Source organism: Geotrypetes seraphini, chromosome 2 (assembly GCF_902459505.1).
Source record: "Geotrypetes seraphini chromosome 2, aGeoSer1.1, whole genome shotgun sequence".
Classification (NCBI taxonomy): domain Eukaryota; kingdom Metazoa; phylum Chordata; class Amphibia; order Gymnophiona; family Dermophiidae; genus Geotrypetes; species Geotrypetes seraphini.
In genome coordinates, this window is record NC_047085.1 from 126,803,067 (window position 1) to 126,819,049 (window position 15,983).

Sequence of the window (15,983 nt, forward strand, 5' to 3'; positions counted from 1 at the left end):
CAAACAACAAAAGGCACCCCTGTACTTTCACTGATCTCTTGTTGTGTTCAGAACCGTTACTCAGAACCGATGTCAGGTAGAAAGACCACAAACAGGGTGAAGCCCCTAAATGCAGCTTCCTTAGTCTATCATTGCACAGCAATCTTTAGAGATACCATGTCAATAAACCATTACTGTTTGTTTCTTTGAAAAATATAAACTTTCTCAAATCCCTTTACTGAGTACTTAGCTGAGGTTGCTCAAAGGATCTTCAAAAGCAAGTATTATTGGGTTCAAACCCACAACCTCAAGGTGCTGAGGCTGTAACTCTAACTACTGCATCGCACACACACCCAGAAAATACCCTGTTTGCAATTTTGAGCTGGTTTTCAATAACAGATAGATAAATACAATTGCTACTCATCCTATCACACCTCCAAATTCTAAGCCCAATGAACAGTTAGCAGACACTTACACATGCCTACAGGTCTACTTTTGGGCATTAGTTGGGCACTTGTTAGGAGTGAGTTAGGGATGCTGGAGGCATTCAGATATAGTAGTATGGGTTTGGGTTTTGGGGGGTAAAGAGTACTCTAGTTTGATATTAAGGTTAAAAGATATTTAATAATGCATTACTCAAGCAAAATACATGAATAAATATATTGCATACTAAACCTCATTCCCAAAGTTTAAGAAAATAAGAAGAGAAACGCTACTCACAATGGCCGTGGTTCAGAGCAAGTGGACATATCTGATGCACAATCTTAACAGCATTGTGACATCATCAATTTGCACCTAGATGGCAGAATGTCACTAAAAAATAATAGGAACCCCTGCTTAATAAAAGGGCCTTTAAGAGTGAAGTTGAGGAAAATCCTCCATGAAGCTGAGAGTAGATAAGGTTTTGCGTCAGTTGACAGGTTAAGGAGACACATCCACTTTGTGAACCAAAAAGCCTGTAAAGGACAAGAAGAGAACCACATCTACGGTACATCCAAAGGGACCAGAAATCAACTGTGTTGCAATAGCTTTATGGAAGGGCCCCTAACGAACTGCACTCACATACATTTCACAGAGAATTTAGTCCAATTCTGGTATTAAATTCCAGAGCTCAGGAAACCTGGTATACTCTAAGACAGGTCCTGATATGTCTAAAAGGACACTGTGAAAGAGAATCTCTGGAAACAGAGAAAAGAAATGAAATGGAGAAAATGATAGCATATGTACAGACCCTATAGCCTATCCAGATTGCCCATTCCTCTATGTTGGTCCTATGTATTATCTGTTTTTACCCTATTTTAAAATGTATAACCACCTTGAAATAAATGATAAGGTGGTATATCAAATTTTTAATAAACTTGAAACTTGAATTCAGATACAGTCTTCATCCCCACCACCACCACTGGGAGGCTTTTCCATTTCATTTGCAACCCTTTCTGTAAAGAACTATTTTATTTTTTTTTTTAGAAAGCAAATTTTTATTAAATTAAAAAAAAAAACCACACCAATATAACATCATAGCTGGAGGCCAACAAGGACCCCAAACATATCTCGATGCCAAAGAGAAACAAGCCAAAATAAAATAACACTGAAGATAAACAATGATGAGATATGAAAAGACAACCCCTCCCCATTGCAATCCCCTAACCCCAACACTCCTTACTCATCCCAACCAAGAAAAAGGTCAGCAAAGCATCTCAAATTACAGTGTACCAAAATACCCACATAAGGTGCACAAAGGTAAACAACTTCCCCTCCAAAATCCCCTCCAATCCCCAAACCCAGAACCCCCAAGCCACCCTCCCCATTCCCCTTAAACCTCCTACTCATGAATCCCAGAGTGATGTGAAACTGCTCGCCATGATACATAAAGGTCCCAAAACTTATGGTAAGGAGCCATGCGCTGGTGACGCATCGCAGTCAACTTACACATCAGATGTACATAGTTGAAAATGACTAATCAAGTAATCCCAGGTTTCCGGATCTATCCTTTTACCTTCATACTTCGTTCCCTCATTCAAGAGTTTCCTTTCAATTGAAAGAGGTCCGCTTCCAGTGCATAAATGCTACAGAGGTAGTGAAATGTCTCAATATCATCTCCCATTGCCCTTTTTTCTTCTGAAGTATACAAATTGTGATCTTTAAGTCTGTCCTCAGAAGCCTTACGCCAAAAGACAGTTTGAAAAGTCTTTTGAAATTTAAAATTTGTAATACAAAGTTAAATTGGCACCTATGGAATACAGTTATTTCTATTCAAAGGTACTAGACTAGGTTTATAATGTGGAGAAGCAATGCTTTACTGGACTATTCCAGTAAGACAATGAGAAAGTGAATATATTGACACTGTCACATTCCTATTTGTCACTGATGACTACTCAGCCTTTTAACACAATCAAATTTTCGGTTCTGTTTGAAGAGAGTCTAAACAAAGTTGTATTTGTTTTGTTTCCATCTCATCCTCTTTGTCTTATTATTTTGTGGGAAGGTGCGAGTGGTCATTGCCTGACAGATGGGTAGAATTGCAAAGAAAGGGCTCTCTCCCATGCCTTGTTATTTCTCAGTTGAGAATAGCCACAATGGATGCTGTGAATGGGCAGACTAGATGGGCCATTTGGCCTTTATCTGCCTCTTTTCATTTTTCCATCAGTTAAGGGATGTAAAAGTAAGATCTATCTTGAACCTACCTTATCTTATCAAGCAGCTCATTACAGCAAAGATTTTCGATATCTATTGCTTACATCTTGTTATGAACAATTTAGAAAATAGTTGAAAACTTTCCTTTTCTCAAAATTCCTGCACTAATTGCTTTCATTGTATTAATTTTATAAAATTTTGTAAACTACATTGAACTAATGGTTATGCGGTCTAGAAATCTGGTGTTATGTTATGTTATGCCATCATATTTCCCTATTTTCATAAAAGCCACCCTGGGCACCAGGACAAGATCTGAGATGCTCTGGCATTCCTGAGAGAAGCAGGTTATATCCTTCTCGGGGGATAGTTGAAAAGTGATTCCTTTGACCCAAAAGCATAGCAAGGTTTTGATGTCAGGGGGAGCAGACCTTTGTAAAATAGGCACCAGTACATGGCACTATTTCATTCAAAATCTATTTGGGGGAGCAGCTACTTCCATTGTACCCCACCTAGCTACGCTTCTGCTTTGACTGTTGTTCCACTGGCATAAAATTGGAAACAAAGTTATGGCTATTTCCTACCACTTCTGCCACTGGTTTCTTCTTTGGGTGTTGGGGAGGGAGCAGAGATAGGAATGTTAATACAGCCAAAGGCTGTAAGGCAAATAGTCTCTAATATGCAGCCCCCAAAGTCCTCAAACAGTTGGCTGAAATGCACTTCAAATCCTGTAAATGTGTTAATTTCAATCTTGCCCATTTGATATAATAGCTGCAAACAGCTTCTTAAGTGTGTTACTCAGGTGTCTCTTTGATGGAATTTGCTATTGCTGGCAATTAAAAATTAAGTGATTTTTTTAAAATATACAGTATACTTAGAAATGCTGTAGTCAATATTAGTATTAACTTTTAATGTTTAAGAACCAGTCTGAACAAACAGGTCAAGGTGGAGTACAAAATTAGTATTACTGTATGTGTAAAACTTGAAATTTTTTGGTGGCCCTTGGAACTTTCTCGCATTCGTCCTGCTGTCCTACATGAAAAAGGTTGGAGATCACTGCTGTAAGGTGCAGTATTTATTTGGAATTCCAATCCTGTTGTTTCATCCTGTTACCCAACCTGTGCAATTTTAGGTGTATAACCAAATAATCTCTACAGTTTATCAGCTTGCAGCATGAGACCAAGCATCTCTTGACCTGCTTCTGAAGGAATCTGAAGTAATATTACTGCCAAAGTACATTTAACATAAGGAGTGGGATTTTTAATATGAAGAACATAAGAATAGCCTTACTGTTTCCTGATGTTGCCAGACAGATGCAATTTCGGAGGAAACAGTTCCTACAGCTTAAGCCTAAGGTTTTGGCAATAGGAGCTACTTTCTTCCTTAAATTTCCATGTAAATGTTTAGTATCTTATGGAAATGATAAATATATGTTTGGTGATCCATCTCAGTTGGAGAATTTCCTAAAAGATAAACCTTTACTGGAGAAAATTTCAGAGACTAATGTTGTTGATGATAAAATGTGACATTTAATAGCTAAGGCCTTCTTTTTTTAGCCTGTTGCAATAATATTATGAATAATTTCCTGGAATATTTTCTTTTTCTCCAATGTTACGGTACTAGACAGCCCCAATGATGTGGACTAGATCAGTAGTAAAGTTTTTTTGCTTTAGTTTATTTCTTTATTTAATACGATGTACCTATATTTTGTTATTTATGTAACAAATGGAAATAAAGAATGAAAAAAAAGAAAAGAATAGCCTTACTGGGTCAGATCAATGGTCAGTCTAGTCCAGTAGCCCATCCTCATGGTGGCCAAAACCCAAGGAGTAGCAACATTCCATGCTACCGATCCAGGGCAAGCAGTGGCTTCACCCATGTCTTTCTCAATAACAGCCTAATGACTTTTCCTCCAGGAAAGGGTGTGACTGAATATTCAGAATAAATGCACTGGAAAGGTCATCCTTGTCTCTGCAGGTCTCTACAGTCCATGAATTTACTACTTGCCAACAAGGTGGAGAGTTCCTGCTGTTCATGGAAATGCATTTGCACAAGAAAGATCCTACCTCAGATCTCCCCTCCCACCATGTATTTACTTACTTATACTGGTGCACACCTACTAAGGGTTTCCTGTCAATTATTTTAAATAAGTACACTTTTCCCTCTCTGGTATCATGTTTTTTTTTCCATCTAATCTCTACTTTTATTGTTCTAAGTGTGACGTGTTTACACCTTCATTTTTCCTCTACAGGATGATAAGATTGTTTCCCAGCATTTCTTTATATTTTCTATCCTGTACCCTCTCATTTATGCAGAAAGCAAACTCACTGCAAGTTCACTACCATGCCCTCCACACAAGAGCACGTGGGCCAGAGACAGCACACCTATCACATTTCCCAGAACAGTCTTTAAGATAAATCCACTGTATAATATACACAGAAAATGTCTGCCTGTGCACGAGGCCAAAACACAATCAGATACAGAAAAACCCAGACACATAGCAACTGCAGGAACATGTATTTAGGAACTCCCAGTGATTACCATCCATGATGATATAGCATTGCATCTCATTCAGCAATTCCTACAGTTTAGGGGACAGCACAGCACATGAAAGCAGAAAGGTGGCTTCATACAAGTGGAGCCAAGGAGCCTGGCAACATAGATCTTAAGAAAAGGAATTCATAAGTACAAAATGTGACTGCAGTCACTACCTAATCGTACCCCTCAGATATTTACTGAGGGGTAGGAAAGAAAAGAGGGTTGACTTTAACAATATAACTGGTATATTAGAGAATTCCCGGGAAGAAATCAAATAGCGTGGAACATTGATAATTTCATTGGTTTTTGAACAAGATCTGAATGCCATAATGAATGCTTACTTTCAATCTTCACAAAATTTATTTTTGGGACAAAGAAATTGGATTTATCCCGATGTAACAAAATCCATTCAGGATCGCAGAAAGATGTTTCTAGCTATATGGGATGAAGTATTAAAAAATGGGAGCTAAGTTATCCTTGTAAATGTCTTCTGAGATATGCTGGAACTAAATATGTATTTTTTGCCCCGGATCAGCTTCGATACTTTTTGGACACAAAAAATGTTAAATTATAAGTAAAGGTTAGGAGGGGCTGTAAGAGAATTTGGCCTGTAATACGCGAAGCCTTTTGTTTAGGTTTTTACTTTAATTTGAGATCTCCTTGTCTCATTGATATGCTTGTCTTCTATGGGGTGCTTTGGTGGTCTAAGGAGGAGTTTAAAAGATATGTTATCAAATGGAAATTATTTTTTCCTTTCTTTTTGCTTTCAATATGTGTGGTTTTTTTTGTAATTTCTTCTGATTATTTTATATGTATACTCTGATTTTCTGTCACAAGAGGATTCTTGTAAATTTGATTTAAAATGGATAAAGGAAAGAAAAGAGGGGCTCCGCTTAAGGACATGTCTGTGGTTCACAATTAGAAACGTTGTGCATCCAAAGTAAAATTAGCACAGGGAGTATTCAGTTGTCTTACTGCTGCTATAAATAATTTCTGGTGGTGTGAAATCACTCTGAAGTCGATCTGTGGCTAACCCAGACACCCTCCTGGCTCCCCCCTCTGGCTCCGACATTGTAAACCGAGAGAATGCTTCTCGGGCAGAAAGCAGCCAGAAATTCAAGCACAGGCCAAGACCTAAAATATCTTTACACACTTCCGAGATGCACATTTCCAACGCAATAGGGGAAGGGGGGGGGGGGAGTGGAACAGATAGAAAACAACCCCCCCCACCACCACCACGCCTCTCTCTCTAAAACGTCGCCGGCTTGGACATCAGAAAAATCAAGAGAGGGATGAGGTGATCTGTTTTACATTATGTGAACATAAAAGGATGATGGGAGGGAAGCGCTCATGAATAAAGTAAATGTAGGGGGGGTTTTCTCCTTAAAATGTAACTCATTAGGAACAGGATACGGTTAAAACCCTGGAGATCTCTCTCTTTTCTAAACAACTGCACTCACGGTTAAAAAATAACTTCAAGTAAACCGCAATGATCACCCCTGCTCTGACTACAGAAGTGGTTTCAACTCTTTGAAGACAGTCGCTAGAGCTTTTCCAGCAAATCCCGCAGTTCGGTCTTTTTGAAACACGCACACTTAAAAGCAGACTAAAAGGAACACTTAATTTTTAAAAAAAAAAAAAAAGGCAACAGCAAAGCAATAAGAGAAGAGAAGATCTCTCGCCTAGTGTCCAATGCTTTGGCAACGCAAAAACTTGCAGAGTACGAGTTCTGCCGGTGAGGGGCGAACCATGTGCAAAGTCCCTTATTTTAGGAATGCACTAAAATGCTCCAAGTCACAACCCCCCCCCCCCCCCACTACAAACTAACTTACCCCACCATGATCTCCTTCAGCCAACCCGCTCCGGGAAACTGTCGGCTTGAGCTGGGCAGAGAGATGGATTTCGAAAGCGCTTCGGAGATGCCTGTCCTCAGCCTCTATCTTTAAACTTGGAACTGATTCGGTTTCACATTCCTGGCAGTTGCCTTTGCAGAGCTCTCCAATCCCGGGCTTGCACATGACACTCCCTTTCTCTCTCCCCACCTCCTCCTCTGCCTCTCTCCCACTAAGGTGCATTCACTCAGCTGTCTTTTACCTGTCCCCTGGAAAATGAAAAGGAGTTTCAAAAAGGATCATTAAAAGCTGGGGAAAACCGCAGCATAAAGCTATCCCCCCCCCCCCCCCCATCGTTTTGCATACACCCAAGTGCAATATACAAGACTGTCTGGCCTCAAGCCGATTTTCAAATGTGGATGCTCCGATGCCCCGGACAACAGGCTTCCTGGATTGCCGTTTAAAAAACACACAATACTAACCAAATCCTGCAGAGGCAGGAAACGGCCCATATGCCTAGAGGCACGTTTCAGAATGTGAATTCCACATCAACCCCTGCCACGGTTATTCCTTCCAAGACCATGCAGCAGTCAGAAGAGAAGCGCATGCATTAAAAATGTCTATTAACTTTTCCATTTCATTCCCATGAATTGTATTTATTTTTATTTATAGTGAAGGGACAGACCTGAAAGCCCTCAACCAAGGGCTTTCAGGTCTGTCCCTTCAATAGTTACAAAAATAATAGGCTATTCTGGCAACTTGGAACTGTAATAGGGAGAGTGTGCTTTGTTTTATTACTTAGCTTGTGCCGCTCTAAAATTAACTGAAGCCTGGATGTCTGGATTCTTACACCCCCCAATTAGATTACATTAAGCATTCAGATCGGAGAAGGTTATCATGCCACTGTACCAGGCCATGGTGTGCTGCGTCCAGCACTGGTCGCCGTACATGAAGAAGGACACGGTACTACTCTAAAGGGTCCAGAGAAGAGCGACTAAGATGGTTAAGGGGCTGGAGGAGTTGCCGTACAGCAAGAGATTAGAGAAACTGGGCCTTTTCTCCCTCGAAAAGAGGAGATTGAGAGGGGACATGATTGAAACATTCAAGATACTGAAGGGAATAGACTTAGTAGATAAGGACAGGTTGTTCACCCTCTCCAAGGTAGGGAGAATGAGAGGGCACTCTCTAAAATTGAAAGGGGATAGATTCCGTACGAACATTATGAAGTTCTTCTTCACCCAGAGTGGTAGAAAACTGGAACGCTCTTCCGGAGTCTGTCATAGGGGAAAACACCCTCCAGGGATTCAAGACAAAGTTAGACGAGTTCCTGCAGAACACGCTGTTTGTGGCTGATCCTGCCAGGGCCATCCCTCTGCCACATCGTCCATCTACAGGAAGTAAGACAGGGCAGAGGAAAGGCCCTGGCGGGGCCAGCTGCAAGCAGCCCAGTCACAACACTGCTTACCTTGGGAGGCCCACAGGTATGTCTGATCTCACTGGGGAAGGGGGAGAAGGAAGGGACAGGACGAAAGGTTTGCGCAGAATTCTGTGCAAATTCTGCATTGTGCAGATTTCCACCAGGAGTAACATACATGTAAGTGATATGTTATGAAAGGGCTTAGAGAAAACATTAAAAGAGGAAAGCATTGATAAACTATAAAATGAAGATTAGACAGACCAAATTGTCATTTTATTCTGAACAAATACAAGGGGATCCATTTAATGTAACTAAATTATATAAATGTGTTAGATCCAGCTGATTATATATAGTCATGTGAAAAAAATTAGGACACCCCATGAAATGTTCACCTATCGATGTGAAATCTTTTTCTTATCTCTGGAAAAGAAAGTGATGTAATTGCAGGTAAACATAGAAACATAGAAATAGACGGCAGATAAGGGCCATGGCCCATCTAGTCTGCCCACCCCAATGACCCTCCCCTACCTTTCTCTGTGAATAGATCCCACGTGTCTATCCCATTTGGCCTTAAAATCAGGCACGCTGCTGGCCTCAATAGCCTGAAGTGGAAGACTATTCCAGCGATCAACCACCCTTTCAGTAAAAAATAATTTCCTGGTGTCCCCATGCAGTTTCCCGCCCCTGATTTTCCACGGATGCCCCCTTGTTGCCACGGAACCCTTGAAAAAGAAGACATTTTCTTCCACCTCGATGCGGCCCGTGAGATACTTGAATGTCTCAATCATGTCACCCCTCTCTCTGTGTTCCTCGAGTGAGTACAGCTGCAGCTTATCCAGCCGTTCCTCGTACGGGAGATCCTTGAGTCCCGAGACCATCCGGGTGGCCATTCTCTGGACTGACTCCAGTCTCAGCACATCCTTACGGTAATGCAGCCTCCAGAATTGCACACAGTATTCCAGGTGGGGCCTCACCATGGATCTATTCAATGGCATAATGACTTCAGGCTTACGGTTGACGAAACTCCTGCGTATGCAACCTATGATTTGCCTTGCCTTGGATGAAGCTTGCTCCACTTGATTGGCAGTCTTCATGTTCTCACTGACGATCACCCCTAAGTCTCGTTCTGCTTCAGTTCTTGTTAGGATCTCGCCATTAAGGGTGCATTAAGTCTTGCATGGATTTTGGCTGCCCAGGTGCATGACTTTGCATTTTTTGGCATTGAAGCTGAGTTGCCAGGACCTAGACCAGCGCTCCAGTAGGAGTAGGTCGTGCATCATGTTGTCGGACATTGAATTTATGTCTGTTGTGCTTTTGCCCACTACATTGCTTAGTTTGGCGTCATCGGCGAATAATGTTATTTTACCTCGCAGCCCTTCTGCCAAGTCTCTTATAAAGATGTTGAATAGGATCGAGCCCAGGACCAAGCCCTGCGGCACTCCACTGATTACCTCCGTCATTTCGGAGGGGGTGCAGTTCACCACTACCCTCTGAAGCCTACCTCCAAGCCAGTTCCCAACCCATTTCGTCAATGTGTCGCCCAATCCTATAGAACTCATCTTGCTCAGCAACCTGCGGTGTGGTACGCTATCGAATGCTTTACTGAAGTCCAGGTATACGATGTCCAGGGACTCCCCAACATCCAGCTTCCTCGTCACCCAGTCAAAGAACCTGATTAGGTTGGATTGGCAGGATCTCCCCTTAGTAAATCCATGTTGACGGGGATCCCGTAGATTCTCCTTGTTCAGGATCGTATCCAATTGGCGTTTGATTAGAGTTTCCATTAGTTTGCACACTATTGATGTGAGACTCACCGATCAGTAGTTTGCTGTCTCCATCTTGGAGCCTTATTCTACACTTATCTTGACACTGACACCCTTCCCACCCCCAAATATCTGAATGAAACAGTACATACATGTGTCTACAAGAGCAGCACCTGGTATGGAAGTCTAGTAGAACTCCATACAGGTGTCTTAATTTGCCAGGTGAGTGGGCTATTGAAACAGAGAGGAAAAGCCAAGCCCATAAGCCAATTGATGTGCACTGCACTGATGTTGTAACAAAGAGCAGTATATATGAGGGTCATTTCATAAATAATGCCCATTATTTTTTTTTAATTCACGTTTTATTTATTTTTTTTCAAGTATTTCTTTATAATCTTTCAATATAGTCTCCCTGCTTTGCAATGACCGAGTCCCAACATCTGGGAAGCTTCATTATTCCATCCAAGATACCGTTTTGTTCAGTTGCTGAATGGCTCGGGTACTGGCAGAAGAAAGCTCTTCCAGAGATGCAAAACAATGTCTACGCATAGGTTGTTTCAACTTTGGAAAAAGGTTGAAGTCTGGTGGACTCATGTCTGGACCATTTTTTCTGCTTTCTGCATGTGTGACTGAGGCCAGGTGTTCTGGTGGGGATAGAAGTCCAGAAACTTTGGTTGGTTCTGTGGCCCCAGGCAGGAAAATATTTGTCAGCTCTCCTTCAGCTTTTCTGGACTCAAAACAGCCCAAATGAAAAATTAATGATTACTTATGGTATGATTTAACGGACTTCTTTAGTTCCAAAGTTTTATACTCGAGATCTTCCTGCCTACCTTGCCTAGGGAATTGTGATTCTTATTTAAGTATGAATGAAGACAAGGCCATGCAGATTTATATTGCTCCACATTTGAAAATCTGGACAAAATTTCCTATGAACCATCAATCACTATAGACTCAACACTGTATACAATTCACCCGACGATTAAAATATTGGGAGTCGTTATTGATCAACATCTGACTATGAAAAAGCAGATAGATGCTGTGATACAAAAGGGTTATTATACTTTGTGGAAGTTGCATACCATAAAACCGTATTTTGAGTTTTCAGCTTTCAAACTCCTAGTTCAATCATTGTTGTTAAGTCTTCTTGATTATTGCAATATAGTCTATTTAATATGCACTAAGAAACAGATGACTAGACAGGTTAATTCAGAATATGGCAGTCAGATTGATTTATGGTTTGAAGAAATATGACCATGTGACACCCTTCTACCGCGAGTTGCACTGGCTTCCAATGGAAGCTCGCGTTTTGTTCAAGTTGGGTTGTCTTTGTTATAAGGTTGTGTATGGTATTGCTCCAAATTATATGACTGATAGATTCCATATAGTATCTTATAAATATAGTAGATCACACGCTCTGTTCATTTTTCCATCTGTTCAGGGTTGTAAAAGTAAGAAGTATTTGGATCATACATTAGCGTTCCAGGCAGCTTCCTACGACAAAGAATTTTGACCATTGTTGCTTAGAGCTTGCTCTTACAAACATTTTAGAACCCAGTTGAAAACTTACCTTTTCTCAAAGTATCTGGCCAATTAGTTCTATGTGTCTTTTATGTTATTTTTATTATTAATATTTTGTTAACCACGTTGAACTTATGGTTACGCGGTCTATAAGCATGATGTTATGTAATATTACGATCCCTGACAAAAGACACACATAACTCAAATTTCTAACCTTGGTTTATATTTGCATCAACATTTTTTTTTTCCTCCTTTTTCGGATCGGTTTATATTCGAGTATATACAGTATTTCATAGATTTGACATTGAAAGTATCAAAAGCTCTATATTTCTCACTGTTTGCTAAGTTTGATTCTTGATGATGCCAGCTCAATATAAGAAAAGGGGTAGGCTTGAAGCAATTCAACCAAAAGTGATAAAGGAAGATGTATTGCAACAAAAAAATCACTCTAAATAATGCTTATAAGGATGCTGTGCAGATGGTATAATTAGGTCTACAAAAATTTTTATGCTCAGAATCATGGAGGGGGTAACTGGGGAACAACCCAGAACCTGCCACCTCACCGCCCAATCATCGCATGTAAAAAGTAGACAGCATATTATATCATGTCTTTGAAGATGTAAATTTGAGCCTGGAAGCACAGGATTGGGCTCCTCGGTTCAGCCATAGCCATAGCTGTTATGTGTGCTTCCTCTGTGGCCCATGATATTTATTTATTTATTTATTCATTCAATTTTCTAGCCCATCCTCCCAAAGGAGCCCAGAATGGGTTACAAAGTACATCCATAATAATCCAGACAGAGCAGAGATGACATAGTTTACATAAATTACAATATAGACATGACAATAAAACATATGCACTAAGTAGCATCTGGTGAGATTAGGTGGCGTAGGTGCGTTGACTGGGTGGCATTTCAGGGTGAATGACTTTAAGGCGCTGGGTTAGTAAAGAGGAAGGTTTTCACGGCCTTCCTGAAGTTCCAGAGTCCATCTAGTGATCTGACAGATGGAGGGATTGTGTGCCAAAGTTTGGGTATGAAATGTGAGTAGGAGCGTTTGCAGGCAGTTTCAGTTTTGAGGGAGCGGCTAGAAGGTATGGTCAGTCGTTTTTCTCCTTGGGACCTCAGTGGTCGCTTTGGGAAGTAGATTTGTAGTTTAGTTTTCATGTAGTACGGAATCGTTTCATGGAAGGTTTTGAAAGCAGCGTTTTTGAATGGGCAGCCAGTGCATGGAAGCTAATGTAGGGGTAACATGGTCGCGAATGCCTAGGTTTTTCAGAATGCAGATTGCAGCGTTTTGCACCTTTTGGAGGTGGGAGAGAGTTTTGGTAGGCAGGCCAACTAGTAGAGTGTTACAATAGTCTACGCAGGATAGAGCAAAAGCGTAGAGTAGTTGGGCAAATTCAGGTTCTGAGAAGTAGGCACGTATGGTTTTTAGCTGGCGGAGGTAGTAGGAGGATGATACTTGTTTGGATACGTGATCTGTCATTGATAAATTAGAGTCAAGAGTTACTCCTAGGCTGCGGATATTGTCTTTGGGTGTAAGGGTGTTTGTGGCCCAGGAAAAGGATGGACGGGGGTATACACATAGATCTTTGTGGATCTAGAGAAGTACTGTCTTGGATTCATTTAACTGTAACTTGTTTATGGTCATCCAAGTCTTTATTTCAGTTAAGCAAGACTGGAGATTTTTGATTTGTGTGTCTCGGTGATGGCCTAGGGGAAGATAGAGTTGTAGGTCATCAGCGAAGGAGTGGATTCTGATTCGGTGTTTTTCCACTATGTCTAGTACTGGTTTGACATAGAGGTTGAAGAGGAGAGGTGAAAGTAAGGCTCCTTGAGGCATTCCATAGTAGAGTGATTTGGGTTCAGATAAGCATTTTCCTAGTAGGACTCTCTGCGATCTGTCGTTCAGGAATGAAGAGAAACATTGAAGTGCGTTGTCATGGATTCCAATGGACTTTAGCCTGGACAAGAGGAGAGAGTGGTCTATGGTGTCGAAGGCGGCACTGAGGTCTAATAGTACTAGCAATGCATCATTTCTGTCATCTAGGATTTTCCAGCAGTCCTCTAGGATATCCAAAAGCACAGTTTCTGTGCTGTGGTGTTTCCTGAAACCCGATTGGAAGTTGGGAGAGGGTGGAGTTTGTCTCCATGAAGTCTTGCAATTTCGTGAGTACTGTCTTTTCCAATATTTTTGAGATGAATGGGAGGTTTGAGACAGGTCTGAAGCTGCTTGGGTTGTCTGAATCATCCGCAGAATAGCAATCCACTCAGGGTTCGTCATCCTAGTGGCTCCGGGTTGACTGCGTAGGCCATGGTATGCAGTTACATTCATCTCCAGAGCGACAAAAGCTTCAAGTTACTAGTTCATTCAGATCTACTAAATCAGGGTCCAGTTTCCATGTAGAATTCAGAATGCTTTGGGCTTGTTGCATGGCTCTTGAGCATGCAGCCCTAGAAAGGAAAGGATGCTTGGAAGTAGTTTTTTCTACACTAAGAGGCCAGTTATGGTTGCGGCCTATGCCAAGGCTTAGAAGATGTTTCAGCAAGGGTGCGTGTCAGAAGAGCTAGAACCCTTGTGAGCCCCATTTTCCATGGTCACTGCCTTCTTATAGGCTAGATTTCTTACAGGCTAGACTTGCAACTCTATCTACTTAAGCCTAACCAAGAAAAACCTCCACAAACTCCAACGGATTCAGAATGCCGCAGCCAAGCTCATCTTCGCTAAAAGCAAATTTGACCATGTCTCCCCGCTCCTGGCCAAGCTCCACTGGCTTCCGATAATCGCCAGGGTCCACTATAAATGCGCCTGTTTAGCTTTCAAAATCCTACACGGTATCCTCCCTCCCTTTATCCCTCTTTCTTGGAATTCCTCAAACCCTAATACCACGAGATCCTCCCACAAATTAAAACTATCCTTCCCCTCACAAAAAGGCATTTCCCACAAAGGAAAGCTAGGGACCTCCCTCCACTTCAAAATCACTGAGCTCTGGAACAACCTTACCTCCCCTCTTCGGAACTTGAGCTCTCTCCAAATCTTCTGCAAGCATCTGAAAACCTGGCTTTTCTCAAAAAATGTAAGTCTCCCTCCAAATTAGGGATCAAGGAAACTCTTATCTTGGCATCCCAAGTCCTCTAAATTTTCTTCACACTTCTACCTCTAACCCTCTGTTGTAGTTCCTTCCTATTTCTTCTACTGTAAACCGCACCGAGCTCTACGAACATGGAGATGATGCGGTATACAAACCTAAGGATTAGATTAGATTAGACATGGAGCTCTCTTAAAATGCAAATGGCAGGTCTCTCATGTTTCAGAGCTTCAGTGGAAAAAGCTTTTCTGGCAGCTCATACAGTTGTGTCCAGTTGTGTCCTCCAGTGCGTTTGCCTCAGTAAAGATCCATATGAGCCTCTGCAGGAAGTGATGCTGATAGATCTTACTGTTAAAATGGTGTTTCTGGTGGAAATCACTTCTGCGAGAAGAGTTACAGGCACTCTCATACGGCCGATTCTTAAGATTACAGAAGTGGGAATTGCTTTATGCATGGTTTCTTCATTCTTACCGAAGGTTGTTTCGGATTTTCATGTCAATAAGGAAGTCCATTTGCCAGCGATCCAGCCCATGGGCATGAAGAAACAGGAAGTGTTGTAATTGCTGGATGTGCGGAGAGTTCTTCTCCACTACCTGGAAGAAACCAAAGAGTTTTGGCTCTCTGATCATCTTTTTGTTTTGACCAGCCAGGCTAGATGGGGGAGGGGGAAGGGCAGCTTCTAAAGCGTCCACTTCTAGATGGATTTAAAAGGCTATTTCTTTGACGTACATTGGCTGTGGTAAACAGCCACCTCTCTCTCTTTCAAAGTGCATTCCACTAGAAGTATGGCTTCCTCATGGGTGGAGGTCAGGGCAGTCTCACCCGAGGAAATTTGCAAGGCAGCTACGTAGTCCACTTTCGATACCTTTACAAAGTAGATGTAGCGACACCAGAGGACACTGCCTTTAGGTCCTTGGTCTTAAGGGCAGGCTCATTTGGCCCACCCTAAAAGTAAGGGCCTGCTTTGGTACCTCACCTGTCGTCTGGAATACTTTGCCCTTTATACTACAAGAGAAAACTAGGCTCTTACCGTGATAATTTTTTTTGTAGTAGGGCAAAGGATTCCGGATGCCCCACCCTGTCAGTTACTTCACCTTTCTACCTCGGACAGATATGTACATCCAGAGCTGGGGAATTCTGTCTGCCAAACAGAAAAGAAAAGAATGTTATCAGTGGTTAAAAAAAAAAAAGAATGGGATGAGACTTTAAGAGCT

The 15,983-nt window shown here is 41.6% G+C and overlaps 1 protein-coding gene across 2 annotated transcripts in view; it reads right to left on the reverse strand.

Moving 5' to 3' along the window:
* DTNA (dystrobrevin alpha) overlaps window positions 1–15,983 on the reverse strand; it is a 597,879-nt gene that overhangs the window by 403,280 nt on the left and 178,616 nt on the right. The window contains exon 1 of one of the 2 annotated variants that reach the window (XM_033933727.1): window positions 6,981–7,144. The exons of the other annotated variant lie outside the window; for it this stretch is intronic. Within the exon in view, the coding sequence (XP_033789618.1) occupies window positions 6,981–6,988 (8 nt within the window). The 5' untranslated portion in view covers window positions 6,989–7,144. Of the gene's footprint in view, window positions 1–6,980; window positions 7,145–15,983 lie in introns of those variants that run through there. 2 annotated transcript variants of the gene reach the window in all.